Below are 19,844 nucleotides of genomic sequence, written 5' to 3' on the forward strand. Positions count from 1 at the left end.
GCAAGGGATTGGGATTCCTTGCCCTTGCTAAGCACATGTTCGACGTCGTGTCTGGGCTGGCACAGTTAACCCAACCATACAGGTCAACGAGAATGCGCCTGAGTCGCCGCGACATGCTTTAGACCAGGTGTCTCGGCAAAAAGGGTATGTGTGCTCCGGAACCTCTGTGACCGGTCTTTTTGGACATACATGCGTATCAAGACTGCGGTCCCTGCTAGACGTTGTTGAGCCCCTCCGTCCCGTGTTGTGCATGTCTACATCGATTGCCAAGACAAAAGGTGGTCTCCATAATCATAAATTGGGCTCGGTAATGAACAAAGTTATCTGCCTGCAACAACGACGTGGCTGCGATGTGACAACATCACGAGGAACCACACAGGTGCGCCGGCAGCCGCGACCAGAAGTAATGTGCATTTGGCCATGGAAAGGCAATAAGCGGTAGGGTCTCATCAGTCATGCCGTTATGGTTTGGGGGTACACTGCATTGGAATCATACGATCTGTCCACAGGTCCCCGTCCAGCGCCTTAGACACTCACTGAGTGATAGATCTGCATGCAGGCCGCCCGCGATGCGGTCGCGGTTGGCCGTTCCTCGGGGTCTGAGTGTGCGGCGCATCGTTACGGGGGCCTATCGTCACTCCAGAAGGCATCAGCCAATCATGTGTTCCTGTGTTGCCAAGTATGGGAAAAATACGACGATATGATTGGCAGGACCTTGCCCGTCTTTTGTCCCAGTGGCTGTGTTCCGCCGCCTTCCAGAGAGGCGCAGGTGAACATTTTCGTCCTGTCGACCTTTCGGGAGGCGCCTCAGCGAGTCGGTCAGGTACGAAGCAACGTCAGTCAACTCCATCCTGCCGCCCTGAAGCCCGACGCTTCACCCCTGTTGCAAGTCCTGTGAAAACTAGGCAGCTTCTGAGGTCCTCACCTACCTGTCACAACAATTACAATGGCGGGGTACTCTTTGCGATTCTTCCACGCAATGGACGCCCAAGCCGAACATGCACCGAACCCTTCCGATTGGACTGACTGCCTATGTCGTTCCACCTGTCCTCCGTGTTGAAGCTGAACGGCCCACTGCAAATCATGCTGTTGTTGGTTTGCGCAGAATGCACGAAGTTATGAGTCGATAGATCTTGCAGGACTAGTTCTGGGTGCCGTAGCTTGAGTAGTACAAAGGTACAACATGTGTTAGACTGTGTCCGACAGATCCCAAACTCTGTCAGAGATGATCATCGCCTCGTCTATCGTCTTGTCAGTGTTACTGACGATGGGGCTAGAGACCCAATTCAGCGCACCTGCGGACCACATTGCAGGCTTCATGTCTACCAACTTTACCAGACCACTGCTGCAGCGGCCGCTGATAGGATAGAATGCGTTCTCCCTTCTGATCCACCTGATAGGCTCTGACTTGCCTACCAAGAGGAATTCGCATCTGCAGGGCTTCCCAAGGCTGAACACGTCCATCCTACGTCCCGCTGAAGAGACCAAGTGCAACTTCGAGGCCGCATCGGAGCGCAGGAGCCATGTCCACGATACCGTCCTCGTCAGCCCTTACGGCTTGTACTATGCCAACGACTGCGCCGCCGACGTCGACACTATCGCAAATTCTTCTGCAAGGCCTGGGAGGGACTAAAGGATTGAGGGCATCAGTCGATCTACAGCGGGAAACAGTGCCGAACATGAGTGTTGTCATATGATTCCCAGACGAGGGCTCACAGATGAACCCAATCATCGCCAACAGATTCGTGTATGGTGCAAAGCCTTGCCTTGCGTGATGAAGTCTGCACTGCACATGTTGTGCTTGCGGGTGGTTAGAGCTTCCAGGGTGCTCTCTTGGGCCTACAACTCGGAAAGACAAGCGCCTATAAAGAGGCCAAACCTCCCCAGGGTCTCCCTAGATATTCTGGTATCGTTCCTTCCTCTGCTCATAATCCAGCCGATCTGTAACCACACATCATGGATTCAACAGCTTCGACCCGTCACTATGCATCTCCTCCGCCCGGACACCCCTGGACGTTTCCCAAGTATCCTTCTGCAGTGGCTTCTCCACCGCACGATACGGCGATGGATCGTGCCTCGGATTCCAATGTGGACCGCTCGGTAAAGATTCGAGACGCTTGCTATCCGGGGGAGACGCGATCTGACTCCGAGGCTGCGGCAAGCGCAGGCGGTACTGCCACGTCCATCCAGAGCCGCGTTGATGAAGACAGTCCGCCACACCGCACAACCCAGCCTACCGCCGACCGAACATCGCTGGCCAAAGGTATTTCCATCTCTCAATTACTTCGTCTTCAAGAGTACTCACATTGTCTAGAGAGTAGTATCGGTGAGCGCACCGACGACGGGGATTTCATCATGATGTCAGCTCGACAGTGGCAACAGCAGAAGTCTAGGGAGAAGGGCCATACGCGCGGCAGGAAGACTCAAATTGCTCATGCTAAAGAGCGGCATGGCCGTGGTGAAAATGGATATGCCAAGGCAGATACGCGCCTTGCGTTTCCCTTTCGGCGGCTAGTCTCCGTGCGGCGCGGTCGTGACGGGGGATTCGAGTTTGAGGTGGTGTGGGACACAACTTGGGTGCGCCGGAAGGATCTCAAGGGTCAGAGGGCGAAAGAGATGGCTGACGACCTCGTCGAACACTTTTTGCGGCGAAGTCAGCATCTCGGGGTATGACGTGTAGCTCGTCACAAGCGGCAGCTCAGATGGTTGCTTGGTTGCTTGGCCGCGGGATTGATAGGTGGGCTGGAACGTCGAAGATGTGAGAGGCACTGCTATTTTAGTCGGTTGAATAAGTAAGCCTGCATGAACCCCTTTCATCGTGTGACATAGTGTTCACTGGCACCAAAGCCACGCCATGGCGGCATAGCGCAATACACACCCACTGCACAGTGACTCTGCTACGTAATTTGAATGCGCACTTGGCCTAGGCTTCTTCGAAGGCTGCCTGGTATTGGTATGCCTCCTTTTCCACGTTCAACACCGTGCATCAGCAACCAACTCCTGTGCACGTGAGCTGCTGTTAGTACAGGTAGTCAAGCCCGCTCCAGAAATCCGACAACACCCCAAGTTCTTTCCCTTCATTGGCCCGTTCATAAACCGCCACGTTCATCACGGTGCTCAATCGGCCCGCGCGTCCTGTGCCTTTAAAGTCTCTCTTTTATCCTGTGGATACCAGACTTCGCGATGCCTGTCTCACGACCGGACTCGGGAGCCTTAGCGATCACGGGCCCCGCCATTGAGATACGCCCCTGTCAGACTCTCCATGTAGTGGCCTGACAATCGTGGCGAAAGAATCGTACGGACCGAGCGGCGTTGCGAAGACGAATACGGACTCGAATGTACTGCCCAACAACCCTATGTGTCCGTTAGAGGTGGTGCCGGCCATGGACTCGGATCCACTAATACTTTGTTGGCCGTCCTTAGATGTCGTCGTTGATGACTGGTACGGCCGGATACGACGCTTCAACTCTCTCGAAGTAACGCAGAACACATTGGTCGACCTCGTATCTTGCATGGACAGCAACCAGATCCGGCAACGGTGGTCGGCCGATTCTCTCATTGCCAGCGGACAACACCACTAAAGTCGCGGGGTTTTCAAGTATCGCTTCGCTAGTCTTGCTGTGCAGTTCTCCGTAGTATATCGTAGCCTAGCGCATCCAATATCTGTTTCGCGCAGGACAAGGACAGTGGAGCGTGTCAAGACCAAGTCAGGAGCGACGCGTCTGCCAGGGGTGTGAGGTGGCCTGTCACTTTGAGCCTATCCCCCACTGATGCGTTTCGATGCCATAGTAGGCCACAGTGTAAGGTCTCAACAGTGATTGACCACAACCAATTGACCCGTTTAGCTCCATCATCATGGTGTGACCGACAGATCGGCCTGTGGGTAACGCATATTGCACACAGATATGGACAATCACCAAAGTTATGTCTTCATCGTTTTTGCAGTGGCCTACAGCCTCTTTATTATCGCTCGTGCCGACTTGTACATTGTGCTCGCGCCGATGGGCAGGCTGGTCGACGACAAGAAGAATCAAATACCGGCAAATCCCCCTCGGCCATACCAGAGCGAGTTGCCGTACTTTTGCGCCATGTTCCGCCCCATTCGACTGCGTTTAAGCGGACGCCCTTGCTTAGGTGATTCTGCCAGACCCATCCACCACCGAAACCCCACGCTAGCCAGGCCGTCACTGCCTTCACGGCCTCCACTGTACATCGGTGCGGCATAATAACTTCAGTGCGGTCGAAACTCGGTCGTCATAACCATGTATATAAAGACGACAAGCAGAATAATGGCGCCGGGAAGCGGCAGCTTGTCGTCCCTCAAGCCTGGTCGTTGGTTGCATCTGCATGAGAGGCAATGCGCACCAGCCATGCCCGTTGCTACATCCTCATGCCAGACCATTTCGGCCATCTTGTCTGAGAATTCGTTGTCGGAATGGTCGAACGAAACAGAAATGCCGTCATTGTCGTCTGGTTCCTCCATCTCGTCGCAGTAGTCCTCCTCCTTCTCTGAGTCGTTCAACGGAGGATGCGAGGGATCCGGAGCGTGCGGGTAGCTGACGTAGCTGATGGCGCCTCGCACAGCGCACCTTTGGTGGTGTCTAGATCCCATATGGTTCGTAGAGGAAACGTTTGGTTGAAATGAAAGGTCGCAGGAACCGCTACAAAGTTCCCGGGGCTTTCCACGTTTTTAACGTGTCGCGCCTGGCACCATGCTGCATAATGGAGCGGCCTCCTGAGCTGGGATGTCTGCCACTGCATCGCTTGCAACTATTCTTGGCTCCATGCCACAGATTCCACTCGTTGCGACAGCCATGCAAAGCCCAGGATACTGGTAGCGGCGTATTGCATTACGGGATTGACGGCTACGTGCGGCAAGGCGGGGCTTCGCTACACATATGTCCGCGACCTCAATGTCATCCGGTCATCTTTGTTTACATTGCCGAGTGTCCTTCTCGACGTGACAAGGCCAATCTTGTATCAAAGCCCTAGCCTCCTCCATGGGCAATGCAGAAGCGTAAAGATAGCCTACTTGTTTGTGCTTGCAGCAGAATGTTGTTGATCTAGAGATTAGAGTTGGCACCTGATGCGATTTCTTAGACTGAAGGACCAGTCGACAGCTCGTGAGATTGGGCTGCGGCACGGGTCAGTTCTGGATGAGAGAAGGAAGACATGACGTTCGAGACAGCTCAAGCCGGCTACTCACGGGCCAAGAGCGGCGCGTCCATGAGAGCCGTCATCATCACGAGGTACCAGGTGCGAGTAGCAACTTGTCCGACACATCCAACCAACACTCTAGGCTCCACTGCGGTTGACGCTGTGCGAGTGAAAAGAGGTGAGCCCTAGGTACCCGATGCCAGCCCCCGCGGACTAACAGTGGTCACACGGCTACGTAGAACTCCGGTCACATGAGATAACAATGGCAAAGGGCGAGTCCGGGAGCTTGGCTCAGGGGTTGCCGAGATATTCTCGCAGCTCCCCGAATCGGACGGCCCGGAGCCAAGAATTCTGGACCCATAGGCTCACAAGCGTGGCAACCGGTCACCTGCAAAGGGGGTGGCGTATATGTAGGAAGAGTTTGCTTGATGGAGGGGTGTCCCATCAAGACGGTGAGGCTGGAGGTAAGGGGCAGGATATTGTCAGCCCGATCACCCTAGCCCCTGGCGGCAGGAGGTGAACTTGACCACCTGACGCGGTGGGACAGTCAGGAGCGAGATCAACCGTGTCATCATGAGGGCAAGCTTTACTTGCCGTGCTGAAGCTTTTATCCTTCGAGCATGCATCGCGACAGGTTGGCCACCGCTACCCACTGTTCGTGCTAAATGGCACGGCAGGCAGAAATGCAGCAGCATCGCAACTTCTACAGGTCGCTCAGACGAACGAGGCAGCTCGAACCGCCTGACCCACTTGTGGGGAGGGATACGATTTGCCTTTCCATTGCTTTCCCGACCGTCTCTCGTCTACCTTTGCTCTCTCTCTCCTTTCCTTCAACTTGCTCTTCTGGCCAGTCGCACAATCGCTCACTCACCTTACGAACCGACCGAGCTCAATACGCTATCTTTGTTTACTCCATGCATAGCACGACGCCCAAGCAGGCCACAGGTATGGTGCACTCTATGCTGGGCTTCAACCTTACGAATACCGGTCCAAGGCATCCCCAGCAGCAGCCAGGATACCAATGCATCCCCTCCCGCCCCAACGAACGATGCCGCCGACGGCGCAATCCAATTGCATGCAATTTCTGCAGGAGGCGAAAGGTAAAACAAGATCCACGGCGAATCAACACACAACCGGGGCTGACACTTGCCTAGATTCGATGCGCTTGTAACCAGGACACAGCAAATGGCCGCTGCGACAATTGCTACACGAGGAATTTACGATGTATATTTCAACCAGCGGGAGGATACTTGACGTCTCCCGCAAGAGATGCATTTCACACACGAAACACCCCCAACCCGCAAGCTCGTCCAGAGTTGAGCGTGGAAACATCATCGGCATATCCTCAATACTATGCAGCCGCCAGGGAGGCCAGGGCCCATCCGCCAGGCGACCGAACACCTGCCATCTCTTGCAACAGCTCAATGTGTCGTCCATCAGGTCGGGAAACGGTGACGAACCAAAGCACAGTATTCACGGGCACGAAGAGGACCATGTTCGACCCTGTCAGAGCAGCTGCACGGGAGCTGGGTGGGACTGAGAAGGAAGTTGATGCCGGAGACCTGGGTGGTGCTTCTGCTCTGGTCATATTGGCAGAGGGAAGGAATGCAATGCCGAAGGTCAGTGTCTGATGAGGTGGTGCAACCACCTCATGAGAAGGCTCCACCAGCAGCACCTTGTGCACTCAGCTTCGTTTGTGTGGCGTGTACGGGCAAGCATGCTAGCCAAGTTGTGTCCGATTTCTTGTGGAGCGGCCCATGGCATTCATGACACCTCGGACACCCCGCAACGCAACTCCTTAACGGTCTCGGTAGGAGGCGGCGAGAAATAATAGTTCTCGTAGCAATCCAGAACAGAACAGGGCTGCCGCCCCGCCTACCTGCACAGGTGGTGTGCCACCCATGATTAGCCCTAACCCGCATGGGCTGGAAGTAGAAATACACTTCGTGACCATGACGCTTGGGTGTGAATGAGGCAGGCAGTCCGCTGTGGGAGTTCTCTCTCTACACTGGATGTATCAGACCGGGTAATTTTCGTGTCTCTTCGAAGTTGCGGATTCTTTTGACTCGTGTGACTGCCTATGCCTTGTTCTGCCTGTCCGCTGTGTTCGATCTGACGCCTACCCAAGCATCGCTGTTGGTCTGCCCAACAGCCCCAGAGGAGACGTTGATGGGGCAGGCCAAAATGCAGTGAATCATGTGCTATTGATAGCTCGTCGCCACTGGCGGGGGCTGTAAAACTGCACCGCCATCAAGAGTGTACCGTGACCATAATTCTAGTGGCGTATGGTAGGGTCGCCTTCGCGGAGTCCTGCCGCGGTGGCACAAGCCAACATCATATATCGTATATAAAAGGCCGGGCATCCCTCTCAATATCTTGTCGTTATCACGAAGAGAAGTTGGGCAAGATACGACACCGAAAGTGCCAAACCTCAAGAAAACCGCCCTACCACCAACCATGACGAAGCGGCCTGGGAAGCCTCTCAATGGTCACGAGAAGCGACTATGCAACGCAATCGTCCCGAACCAGTGGTCCCGGTATTTTGACTCCCAACAATGGAAACTATCCCAACTCGATTCAACTTCAGCAGACGCACACGTGAGCCAGACGAGGCTCAAGCTCCTAAGAATGGCTGCTACAGAGCGCGACACTACTTTTGTGGTGTTGCATCAACTCTTCTGTCAGTGGTCACTGGACAGGGCCCGTGTACACAACCTTCTTGGAATTCCTCCCGAGACTGTCGATTCAGCATTTGAGATGCTGTCGTGTCTTGGCCCGACTAGCAGCACTGGGAAGTTAACGATGTCCTCTATGCAGCTGTTTGCCTCGTATCCGTTGCTGGATGCGGACTACAGTGCCGGAGCGAAGCTTTATTCCGACTTCCTGCAAATCCGCGAACAAATGGCTGTCCTTGCTTCTCATTGGGACAGCCTTGCACTCAGAGGGCCATATACAACACCAGACAGCGCCGTGCTCTGCCCGTCAGAGATCGTGGGAGATGCTCTGCGGGATTGGGTTTGCGTCACGGGCGGTCGAAGAAGCAAATTACCCGACCTTCCAGCAGAATTGGTCATGGAGATTGCGTCGCATCTCTTGCCTACAGATGTCACCTCTTTGATACTTTCATCTCGGAGTCTCTACAGAGCAATGGAGACGCAACTACCTCACGAGAAGAAAATTCGGTGCTTGGTTGGAGGACAAGAGCGGCTTGCTCCCGCACCACGCAGTGGAATACCACCTTGGGATGCATGGCAATACCAGATGCCAGCTTCCACAAGCATTCTCAACCTAATTATCCAAGCTTTCAACGACGAGACGGACTATCCTCACCTTCCGATCTTGGAGCGCTTCCTGGAAATCAAGCCGGACCTCGCCGGATGCCCCATCATGGTCCTTGAAGATGAGATGAACTGGCCTACGCTCGAGGTTTGCTGCGGGCTCAATGGCAGAGACATGCCGTGCATGTCGTCATGCGGTCGCATTCGTGGTGTGCCGCTCGCCCCGGACAAAGACGGTTCCATTTCCGACGACTACATCATCCTGGAGCCACTGCATTTGGCCGTGTATTTCGGACTGGATGCCTTTTGTCAGACATTACTACGAGCTGATGCTTCCATAATTGGCCATGAAGCCCGAGGACTGCCGGGTCTCGGCAAAGACTGGGTCTCTCCGCTGGAAATTGCTAGGAGACAAGGGTTTCGCTATCTTGCAGACATGCTTGACCCATCAAGCGTGAGACCAGATTTGTCTCGAAGAAACCCAGCCGGAGCTAAGGTTCCGCCACTGTGGTCGTCAAATCCTTTCATGTTGCAGAGAGGAGGTGAAGTCGTCTGGTATACAGCCCCTCATAGTCGCGGATGGTGGCTGGGTATATGTACGGATAGCCGCGGCATGAACATCATCCCTTTGCGTCATTCCATTCCTGGGAAATATGAAAGACCGGAGACTATATTTCCTTACAACCGTCCGCCCCGCGACAATGAGCAAGTCGATAACGAAGCAACGAAAGCGACCGCTATTGCTATCAATGCGCAACACTCGCTTTGGGGGCGCTTGGACACCACTCTGGACTCCTCTAATCCTCGCTATTACGGATGTTTCCTCGGGGCAGAACGAGTTGAAGTCGGCGATTGTCTGCGACTTGATGAATGTCCCTGTTCTCCGAATCGTCGACGCGGCCGTTGCCCCGCGAATTCGCGCGTTCTCGCAGTACGCAACATCTTCTGTTCAGGCAGTGGTATCCTCACATTCCACGGCGACATTTACCATCTCATCAGCGGGAACGCAGAAACCCCGAATGAGCTGCCATTCGTATTGGAGGTACAGTCACGCATTGCATCATCGAGGGCATCAATATTAGGGCTACAGCCACGAGTTTGGCGACGTTTCCGAGCCGATGTTGAACGCAGGCAGCACGAGATAGCAGGTCGATATTACCCACGCTTTCAGCAGGATTGTCTCAAGTCCAGGTTTCTCCCCTCAATGCTCACACCAGCCCGACTTCACGGATTAAAACTCGTCGGAAGGTTGTCAACTCTGGGACCGTGTAACCTGGTTCGACTCGAGGGTACGCAACGAGCGCGCTGCGGAGAGGCAACAACTCAATGTTAGGAAGTCATGCACTGTGATTGGCTTCTTGTTGACCTCTATTAGACCAGGTCGAGACCCGTCAGCTGGAGAGGTTCTACTGGCCGCTTGAATCTATGGATGTTTGCCTTGCTTACCTCGCCAAGCGAGACATAGTTTGGTAGTGCTAAGAGATTTGTGTCAGACGTCGCAGCGGCCAGTAATTGGCCAAAACCGCTGGAATCAATGATCACGAGGGAGTGTGTGGTGCACTTGAGGGCAGAGACGCAATTTCTGCGGCGCGCACCGTGAACCTGGCACACTCCATAATCCTGGCCCGGAGCTTTGGAATCGTAATTCTGAGTTCTGGATCCGGGTTGAAGATGTCAGACAGAATATCGTTGAATTCGTCTGTCAAGGGAAGGATCGTCTTGAGAAAGCCCCGGCGTTGGGTAAACTTGCGGTAAGCCCGGTCTTTCGGCAAAGCCTCCTTCCACGGGTTCCGGCCGCAGGTCAGATTGATGAGAACGATACCAAGCGACCAGACATCATGCGGTCCGCACTTGTAATACTGGTCACAGCCAGAAGGACAAGTGACCAGGCATTCTGTGCCATGAAACACCATGGTTCAGCGCCCTGCACTCAGAGCTCGATAGAACTGGAGGTTTGGGTGAACTTACCTGGGCTCATATATGTCATGGAGCCGCAGCCATACTCATTGGATTCGCTGTCACAAGTTGCAAGGCCAAAGTCAGCTAGTTTTAGAGTATCGCCATCATCTGACACCAGAATGTTCTCGGGCTTGAGATCCCGGTGGTAAATCCCTAGCCCATGGCAATACTCTACCGCGTCTAAAAGTTGGACAAACACCTTCTTGCATAGCTCGTCGTTGCCAACATACCGCCTGAGCTCGGTGATATTACGGAACAGGTCACCCTCAGGATAATAGTCCAGGATGACATAGGTGCAGTCAGGGTAATCCAAGATCTTGTGTAACGATGCCACGTTCGGATGAGCGGACGCTAAAGAGTGTAGCCGAATCTCCTCTCTCTGGTGGGCGATGGCCCTGAGGCCTAGAGGCGTCCCGTCCGCGCTGAACTTTTCGAGGCACTTTGCGGCATAACAGTCTCCTGTCTCGGCGTCCACAGCCAAGTAGACGACACCATAGGCTCCGGTCCCGAGTATCTGATTCAGCCGCAAATTACCCTCCAGGGTTATTCCCAGCCTCTTCTCAGCGACAGCTGAGAGACTTGGAGGCTGTTTGGGCGGTGTCGCAAACGTTGCTCGGATACCGCCTTCGGTATCTCCATCGTGTGGTGAGATCGGGGGGGAGGGATATGGGAACGGGGCAGGGCGGCGCATGTTCTGCCTTACGGATGTATTGTTAATCCAAGACGTGAAAGAACGACGCAGTGGTGAAAGGTGAAGAAAGGTTGGGTTAGACGTCAGGAAAGGGAGAGGACCTATTCGGGAATTACTCAGGGAATGTTCTAGAACAACAGTGCTTCTGGCGACGTCTGCGGGTAACAATTTAACTGTAAGGGGGGCTGGGCCTGCCAGGGTCTCGGCATGCGCTCTCGACCGGGGCCCACACCAGCTCTGGGTGGCGCTATGAGTATGTTAGGGCCGCATCAGCAGGAATCTCTTCGTTTTCCAACTCAGGCGACTGTAGGGGTTGGAAATGAGCGTCAAGAGTGCTGGTACGCGCTCCGCTGGCCATGCTAATACGCGACAGGGGCCTCACAGCCAATCGAATGGGCGGGGATGGCTGGTGACTAAACACGGGGATTGGATGGCAGAGGAACGATGAGTGGTGAGAGTCGTCTTCTGGACCCACATATTGGCTGTCACTCGTGGTGTATGGTGAGACTACCATGCCAAGAGGCATAAAGGGCGAGTGGCCTCCCGCCGCCCGGTTGTTTTCAACCTAGTGGTTCTCCTAGATTTTGCTCTCTGCCTTGATATTGGGCTGGCTCAGTGCTCACGACAATCAGCGACGAAGCGTTATTTTGACAACGATGCAGCGTTGCTGTCTAGCCAGCATTGTTTAATCGGTTTTCTTCTGATAGGCAACGAAGCGGGTGTTAGCCATGACCCAGCGGAATGCCTTTGCTACGCCTTCGCAAAGGAGAAGACGAATACGACGAACTCCGATACTTTTGACCAGACTGGATCCTCGGGCTGCGCACTCTCCCCAGCTGGTGCCGGGTCACTACAAAAGCACCACGACAGCATGGATTTGCCCTCTTTTTACCTCTGGTGTTCTCCATGCCCTTGCGGGCAATGAGTCATCGATTCGTGAGAGACTCGAGCAGGAGATGCCCTCGGTTTGGGCCGCCGACAGCGAACCCACGATGCAGGATGTCGAGAGCTGGAGAATAACTCTTCTTTTTCTGCTGGCGGGATTGCAGAAACAGTATCGTTTGCCCTTCGCCTGGTTTCTCATCAAACCCGGCCCAAAGAGGCATTGTGGGCAGCGTTCTCTACCCGTTTGGCGAATTTTCAACAGCAAGGCGTTTGCATCTTTCTACCGCACAGAGAGCTTGCGACAGAGTGCAAAGAAGGACGTGGTCCGTGCCGACGGTGGACATACTCTGATGTGTTCCCCAGAGCTTGAGCAATTGTACGAAGACTATTTTGGTACCAACAAGGCAGATGTTTCTGTTTTGGACGGCGTCAGCTCTCTGGCGGGAGATCAAGTCGCTGTGTGGTCAATCCTGATGGCTTTGTACACAGTCGGTGTACTTGGCTTTGCTGCTGAGAGCACCGTTGTGGGGCAGAGAGTACAGAAGATCGTGGATGCTCTGTGGCCCTGTGTCAAGCGTGTGGCCTTGGGACATTCGCCCTTTGTCTAACCGCCCACGGGGTGGATTAAACTATTATCTAGTAAGGATTTATGATCCCTCTATTCCACCCTTGCACTTGACCGCTCTTTTAATGCCCAGGCTACATTTGGTACAGTAGTGGTGCCTCCGGCAGGGAGAGTCTCGCTGCGAAACGCCACCATGGAGATTTGCCTACGGGTTGTTTACCGTTGGAGGACCGAGCGTCGGCGAGGCATAAGTCCTTTCGAACATTGTTCGTGCAAAGACATCACTCTTATATCAGCGTCATCGCGAATCCAATTTGAGTCGAGCGGACTTACGGCCTGAACTCGCACTGTTCGATAAAACAATGTCGTGACCTTCAACACCGAGACGAGCAGTATCAGGCACCACCCACAAGTCGTGTCACTATATTGAATACTCGAGGCCCCACTACTGTTGTCTCGATCAGTTATGGCTCGGACTATACGAGAGACCGCCTGAGCAATGTCCACACTCGAAGGGCCTCGTGATAAATTTTACTGGGGCAAGGGTCCTCGGGTCAGGAATTCCGTGCATCGCCTTGAACAGGTGCAGCCTGCAGAGAAGACACCAAAATCGGCCACCTTAATTTACTCCTTTAAAAATGTCCGCTACCTTTTGTGCGCGTGCCACCAAACCCGGTGCCTTCGACGTCATTTTGCGGTTGCTTGAGCTTGCTTCGTTTGCCTTGTGATAAGATCCGATCCGGCGAAGCTATAACAGCAAACAAATCTCCAATACAAAGCGATCTGTCAACTTCTCTATAATCCACCTAGTCCAGCAGTAGGTGCTACAGCCCATCTATTTGCAGTGAATTTTAACTGTCCTTCCCGCCTCATTCTGTTCGGGTCGGCATAGATCCGAGCCCCGACAGCATCGCTAGTCATGCTAAACACGCGGAAAATTAGGTATACCGAGTTCTCCGTTGTGAGCTCAGTCATCTGGATTTCGTCAGTGCTAAACGAAGCTCTAAGGTTCGCACAATGCTGAAACATGACTTACCAAGTTATACTGCCGATCACTCATGAAAAATGGCAGCGCACACTGCCCAAATGTACTCTTCACCTCGATATAGTAGTGCACGCCTTGCCGGTCTGTCCACGTCCCTGCATCGAGATATCCGTTGTCGATCAGGAGGCGTGTGAATGCACCGTTTATGTCCCTGTATACGATGTCTGTGGTCTCGTCTTGAGCTGCACCAGTCCAAGGCTCAATGTTCGCATGGTCTGCGTGGCCAGCTGGGCCCGTCACGAGCCGTCGCATTGTGCTTTGCCAGCACTGGGGTCCAAAATCTTCCAGAAGCGAACTCAATAGCTCATAAACGAATAACTCGCCCGCGGCCCCCACCTTACAATCTCGCTCAATCGACGTCGCGGACTCACGCCTCAGCCAATCACCGTGTGTGTCCCCAGAAATAGCTTGTAGTGCTGGAACGGGCGGGGTGGCGGGCGTTGACAGGCTAGCAACGCCGTACCGTGGCATGGCAGTGGCTCGAGCGCAGGCAACGATGTGTTGGAGTAACAAGCGATAGCAGTCGCCACTAGTCGTGGTGATTGTTGAGAGGGGGCGATAGGGAATCTGCCGGTGGCGGTGGTGGTGAGATTGAATCTCAATGTATGTGTCGTGACTGAAGCTACCCTCAGGGCCATTCGGGATGCCGGTGTCGTGGGGCGCTCTGGAACCAATTGTGGGGGACGGCGCTGGTGTACTCATGGCAAACTCATTCGCGAGAGTCGATGATGACGTGGAGTTGCTGCGGCTCCTAATAGAGAAAGTGATCGACTCTTCCTGATGTTGCGGCCTGTTTGGTTCATCGATGGCCGTACCAGTACGGCTTTGGTCAGTCTGCTCCAAAGCAACAACAGGCGGTTCGATGGCAACGTCAATGTCGACGATGCCCTGCATGTCAAGAATACGCTGCATTGCTGACGGCGATCTTGTCCCTAAAACGCCCGTGACAACTTTGACCATAGACTCGGCCATGCTGCCGTCGATCTGCAGCGTTGTGGGATCTGTTGCCATCCACTCGACAAGCTTTTCCGGGAGAGCTGAACCGAAGCAGACATCTTGCGATTCTTCGTCCCGTGGCACGTAAATGTTGAGCATATCGCCCTTGTCATCGATGCAGACCTCGCCCTGCTCCAACTCAACAGTGGTATGGAGGCCGTCCTGGGCCAGAATAAGCGTCGCGGAAATTCCATTGGTTTCCCATGTCTCAGTTTTCAGCAGAAGAGCGTAGAATGTCTGAACTTGATCAGAGCTGCGGGCGCGAGGACTTCTAAGATGCGTCGCGATTCTGCTAAGGCAGTTAGTGACCTGGGGACATTCTGATAGTAATACTGCTTACCGTGTTAGCGCGTGTGCTTTCCGTTTGATGTCCCGGACAGGGTCTGAAACCAGCCATGTTAACTCTGGATCTACAACACAAGAGTTGTGCCTGACAGCTTTCGACAAGTATCTGTCGCCTAGATTCATCCAGCTCAACAATGGCTCGAGCCTCACGATTTCGACAAGAGTAAAATCGAGCAACCTGACTCTATCTCGAAAGAGATTTTCAAGCGGCCGCCGGTCGACTATAGCGAATTCGACTTCGGCGGAAACAAGTCGCACGTCACCACTTGCATACCTGACAGGCAGAATAGCCCTTTCGAGCAGCTTGGCTGCTGTTTGCGTTGGCTTGAGCTTCTCAGTCTCCAGAAGCGTGCAAAGGATGCTCAATAAACTCTTGACGTGCTCCAGTGTGACGTTGGCCCTGTCAGCTGTATATAGCTCGTCGTATATCATGTCAATGGTGACTCTAGACACCCCAAGAGCTGTCACAAAGAAATCTTCCAAGACGTCATCGTAGTATTTGTTCAAGGTGATCCTGTTTCGAATATCGGTCGCAGTTGACCAGAGACACTCCGAGGGCTTGACCCACAAATAATCAGCATGGTTGTCTTGGAGGAAGATCAGAGCCTCAGATTCAAAGGCGTCCCTTCTCGCAGCTGTTAACGTGTGACGTACTAGATGCAAATCTGATATCTCACCTCAAAGTTCCCAAGTTAATGTCCGTCGCAGCCCACTTGCCTCGATGTTGGTCAAGCCTTTCGTATTGGACACGGACGCGATCAAAGTCGCATCTGTCTGTATACTTTAGGTATCTCAACTCATCTACGAGGTGTTCCCAGCTGAAAGTCTCAACTGCAAGTGTGATGGCGAAAAATTGAGAGAGGGTGTTGAGATTTGCGTTGGTGAAAGCGGCCTGGTACCTAGCTAATAGCGGGTATTTGTCTTCGTAGTCTAGAGGTGCATCGAGCACGCATTGGTCTCTGGACACCCAGACCCCTCCGTTATCTTCGAATTGCGGGACATATAACAACAACATAGAATCAAATACACTCCTGTGCAATGTTAGCCGAAAGTGACGCCACAGTAAAGGCCGCAGAAGCTTACCGCACTGTTTGACGCGCCGCTGCTGGATCAGGAGCCTCTTCACACCTCGAATGAATCCTAGAGTATACGCTTACAACTCGTGATGGATTCACGCGTTTACCTCCGCGGCATGCTTTTTTCATATAAGTAAGCATGTCCAGGTAGAAGCAAACGTTGTCGTCTCTGCCCACCCCGAGGCTCGAGCTGAGGAATTCCCAGTTACCAGCTTTCACGTTGCTCGTTAGACTCTCACCAAACTCAAGGAATGGGAAAAAGTCTTTCCCCAAGAAAGCATCAGACTTTTCTTGAAGGCTGGGAAGCGGCAAATAAGTGTCCCGTAGCGGCTTCAGCACTGCTGTGCCAGTAGCTCCCCCCTGGCACGGAACCATTAAGCTCTGCAAAGCGTTGACAACTTCATTTCTCGATGTGACTGACTCTTCTTCGGTCTCCCAAGCGTACCGCAAGAAGTGTAGGAACTTTGAGGGCATCTGCTTAGCCACATAAAGGCAAGCGGAAGCAAGCGGTTCTCCGTTTCTGCCCTGGAGCTGTGGCCGATCTCGCACTCCCAGCAAAGCAAGCCAACTTTTCCAGGTCAAAGGCTTGTCTGCGTCGAGTGGATTTTGAAAATACTTGCAGTGGACGAAAGAAATGTTGGATTTAAACCATTCGTCCTGACCCTCCTGCGACAGCTGCCAAAGGCTGTATGGGTCGTCATTGGCGAAATAGCAGTCGGCCACGCTCGGCCTTCTAGCTCGGCCCTCCGTGTCAAATAGTACCAGATATCTGAGCTGTGAAACATCCTTCTCTTCGTGAGTGTGGTAAAGGAATGTGAGATGCGAATAAGACATTTCCAGTGAGACTGAGCCGGGCCTGTATGGCAAAGATCTCTGAACACCGTACTTCAGTAGAATCCTTTGTCGAATATCGGGCACATTGGCCTGTACAGCTCCGAGGTTTTTGAAAAGCTTCGCTCTTTCTGCGTTACCACACGCAGACAGTGCCAGTATATTCAACTCCAAGTCCACAGGGATGTGGATGCCGTCACCTATGACGGGAAAGAAGACCTCGCAACCATTCGAAGAGATCCACCTTCCGTCAGTTAGCGGTAAAATAGCCAAGGCTTTTGTTTCTTGGATCCTGGGGGTCCACTGGTTGCGAAAAGACAAGTCAAGGGATTTTGCTGCCCTAGTGTGCCAGGCCTGGCTTGTTGCTGGATTCCTCATTCGAGAATCAGTCCGGCTGAGGTCGTGCTTCACTCTTTCCAGGAACGCATCCTGAGCCATATATTTAATCCCAAAGTCGCGAAGGATCTGCAGATCATCGTCCCGATAGTCCGTAGAGATGTATTTCTCTGCTCGTCCTGGGAGGTCTTCGAAGAGTGGGTTGCCGTCCATATCACAATGTATCCGAGTCAGGGGCTTGAGATCGGAAACAATCCGTGGGGAGCCCCTACGTCGAGGCTCGAGAATCTCGGCCGTTGCGAGTCTATTCTCGATCTTCTCAACCAGCCTCTTCCAGAAGGCTTCCCACGGATATGTCTTCATGTTACGCAAGTAACGCATCCATTGATACCTGAGCGTCTCGTGGTTGTACATCTGATGAATGGCCTTGATGAAAGCGTCGGCGACATTGTCCAGGAGAGCCAGGTTCCTAGAAGAAGAAGAAACAATGTCTTCCCTATTGGCCATTGTAACAAAGTCGGTCTGGATCAGAAACTTGGAAGAGTTAGCACATGGAAAGAAACCTCCGATGAAGGAAGAACCAACGTTAAAGCCGAGACGACGAATGGGCAGGAATGCAAAGACTTGTTGCGCTTCTACAATCGGTGTGGAATCCTCCGAGATGGGGAAGGCGAGGATAACATCGGCCGTGCTGTATGATCTGGAGTCTTGGCCCTCCGTGTACGTTCTGTTGTCGCTCTTCGCCAGTCCAGTCGCCAGATGTTTTGTAACGTGACAGTAAGTCCGAGTCGTTTCAGAAGTCCCGTCTTGAGTGTGAATCCTTTGCAGGCTGGCTTTGTGCACTTTTTCATCCATAGAAACTGCCAGTGCCGTTGCGGATACTTCCACGTCATCACCGTTGTAAATGCGAACATCGATCCGTTTCAATCTTCGCAGGAAAAGTAACATGGTGCTTTCCAGTTCGCGAAGTTGCCGCGCAATGGACTCGTAACGTATAGTTGCTTGGTCGTCGTCGATCAAGTAAAGGGTGATTCGAGTTTGCTGCCGCGAGGGCTCTTTGGAAAAGCCCTCCCATTCTGGAGAGATCATGCCCATTCCCGAGTCGCCAGGCTGATGAGTAAAAGAGAACGAAAAATCGCCGGATTGGATATGGGCTTTCCAGGCAACCTTGAACACGGATTTGAACCCAATTCCCTTCTCGCCGGTGTAACCATGATTGCTGACTTTAGAACTGTTCCCGATGCTGCAAATAGCGCGTAGGTGGGCCTCAGTAAAGCCATCCTCGTTGCATTCGACGATAACCTTTTTGTGGAAAAGATAGAAGGCAGCGTATGGTGCAGAAGTAGCATTAGAATAGGTGTTATCATCTGCATTCTGCAATAGCTCGAAGATGAAGCGGACGTCTTTGGAGTAGAGCTCTCTCGCAAGCCTACAACCTGACGTTAGCGCCAGACAGTTCTGCGGCAAGGAGAAACCCGTACAGCATGGCGGAGCTCCCAATCAACTTGTCTTTGGCGCCCATTGCCGCTCGGACCTCGCGGCGCATGTCGGAGTCCATTCGTGCGTAGACGGCCTCGCGTATGTACCCGTGTTCCAATGCGATACTTTGAACAAGGCTCTTGGCTGCTACTTGCCCTGTGGTTGGGCTGTTGGGCGCCATGATGCCTCCGGTATACAAAAAAACAATGTTCTCGTCGTTGGTGGGCTTGGTGCACTTGAAAATACGTGGAAGCCTAGGTGGTTCTGCGTGCTCTGAAGTACTTCAAGTCTCGATGACAAGGGCGCATTGATGACCATGTTTGGGGTGCAAGGCAGGCTGCATATTGTGATGGGTATCTTCTCCGAAGTCCGAGGCCCCTGCAGCCGTGTTTGTCGCATGCGGGTCGCCGCGGGCGCGTAGGGAGGGTGCTATGGTGTGGGGGTGTGGTGCACTAGCCACTACGGGAGGATCGCGACAATCCCGCGCGTCAGGGTCCAGCACGGCACGGCTCCACCCCGGACGAGCAATGGATATTTGGCCACAGTCCTGCGTCGGCGTTAGGCAACAGGACGTGCAGAAGCGCACTTGTTTTCTCGGCTCCCAACAGCTCCAGACCCTGCCACCCCCCGGATAGCGTTGTCTCGTCGAGGTTTCTGTCCGCCGCACCTGGACAGGACGCGCAAGCTTGAAACATAAATGGAGCGCTTGAGTATCCTTAATTAACAGACGCGTTTCTCTACTTTCGCACAGATCGCACCGCCAAGTCTAGGCTACAGTGCCACACTGTCACGAAGAGGCTGCCACCCTAGCCCGACAGCCCGCGATGCCTTCAACTCCCCTCCGCAGCCCGGCCAGCCCGCAGCTCGTAATGCCTTCATTTGCAGGCACAGCCCCGCAGCCCGCAGCCATAGCCTACCAGCCTGCGCTGCGGCTACGTGCGCAAACAGCTAAAATGGCACTGCAGCACTTCGGAAGACCTATTTTTAGGGCTCTTGACAGGGACTCTCAGTGGCTGGTATGGCCTTGGCAATGGAGTTGTGCGAAAATAGAAATATGCGTGTGTGAAAATATGGACATTCGGGACCTTAACCTTGACCTGCCATTGTTCGCAAGAGGGGACGGTGTATATAGTGGCAGGCAGTCGCCTTGTAGCTGCGTTGGTGCGATTTGACGCCTAGTATTGCGGTAGGTGGCGATGCA

General features: G+C 53.4%; 2 protein-coding genes across 2 annotated transcripts; both read right to left on the reverse strand.

Annotated features, from left to right (window-relative positions):
- Positions 1 to 9,996: 9,996 nt before the first annotated feature.
- Positions 9,997 to 11,085, reverse strand: PLICBS_000042 (uncharacterized protein; the record flags this gene model as incomplete). Its single annotated transcript, XM_018328412.2, has 2 exons — positions 9,997 to 10,329; positions 10,404 to 11,085. Coding segments are annotated over 2 exons (1,015 nt in total), but the record flags the coding sequence as incomplete, so codon positions are not given.
- A 3,117-nt stretch (positions 11,086 to 14,202) lies between these two features.
- On the reverse strand, positions 14,203 to 18,824 carry PLICBS_000043 (uncharacterized protein; the record flags this gene model as incomplete). The annotated part of the gene is made up of 8 exons (XM_065599481.1): positions 14,203 to 14,207; positions 14,279 to 14,865; positions 15,196 to 15,546; positions 15,599 to 15,638; positions 16,443 to 16,459; positions 17,253 to 17,698; positions 17,750 to 18,593; positions 18,646 to 18,824. 8 exons carry the CDS (start codon positions 18,822 to 18,824, stop codon positions 14,203 to 14,205), a joined length of 2,469 nt encoding a protein of 822 aa, XP_065455553.1.
- Positions 18,825 to 19,844: the final 1,020 nt, after the last annotated feature.

The sequence above is a fragment of the Purpureocillium lilacinum genome (genome assembly GCF_023168085.1).
Source record: "Purpureocillium lilacinum CBS 284.36 DNA, scaffold_1, whole genome shotgun sequence".
Classification (NCBI taxonomy): Eukaryota; Fungi; Ascomycota; class Sordariomycetes; order Hypocreales; family Ophiocordycipitaceae; genus Purpureocillium; species Purpureocillium lilacinum.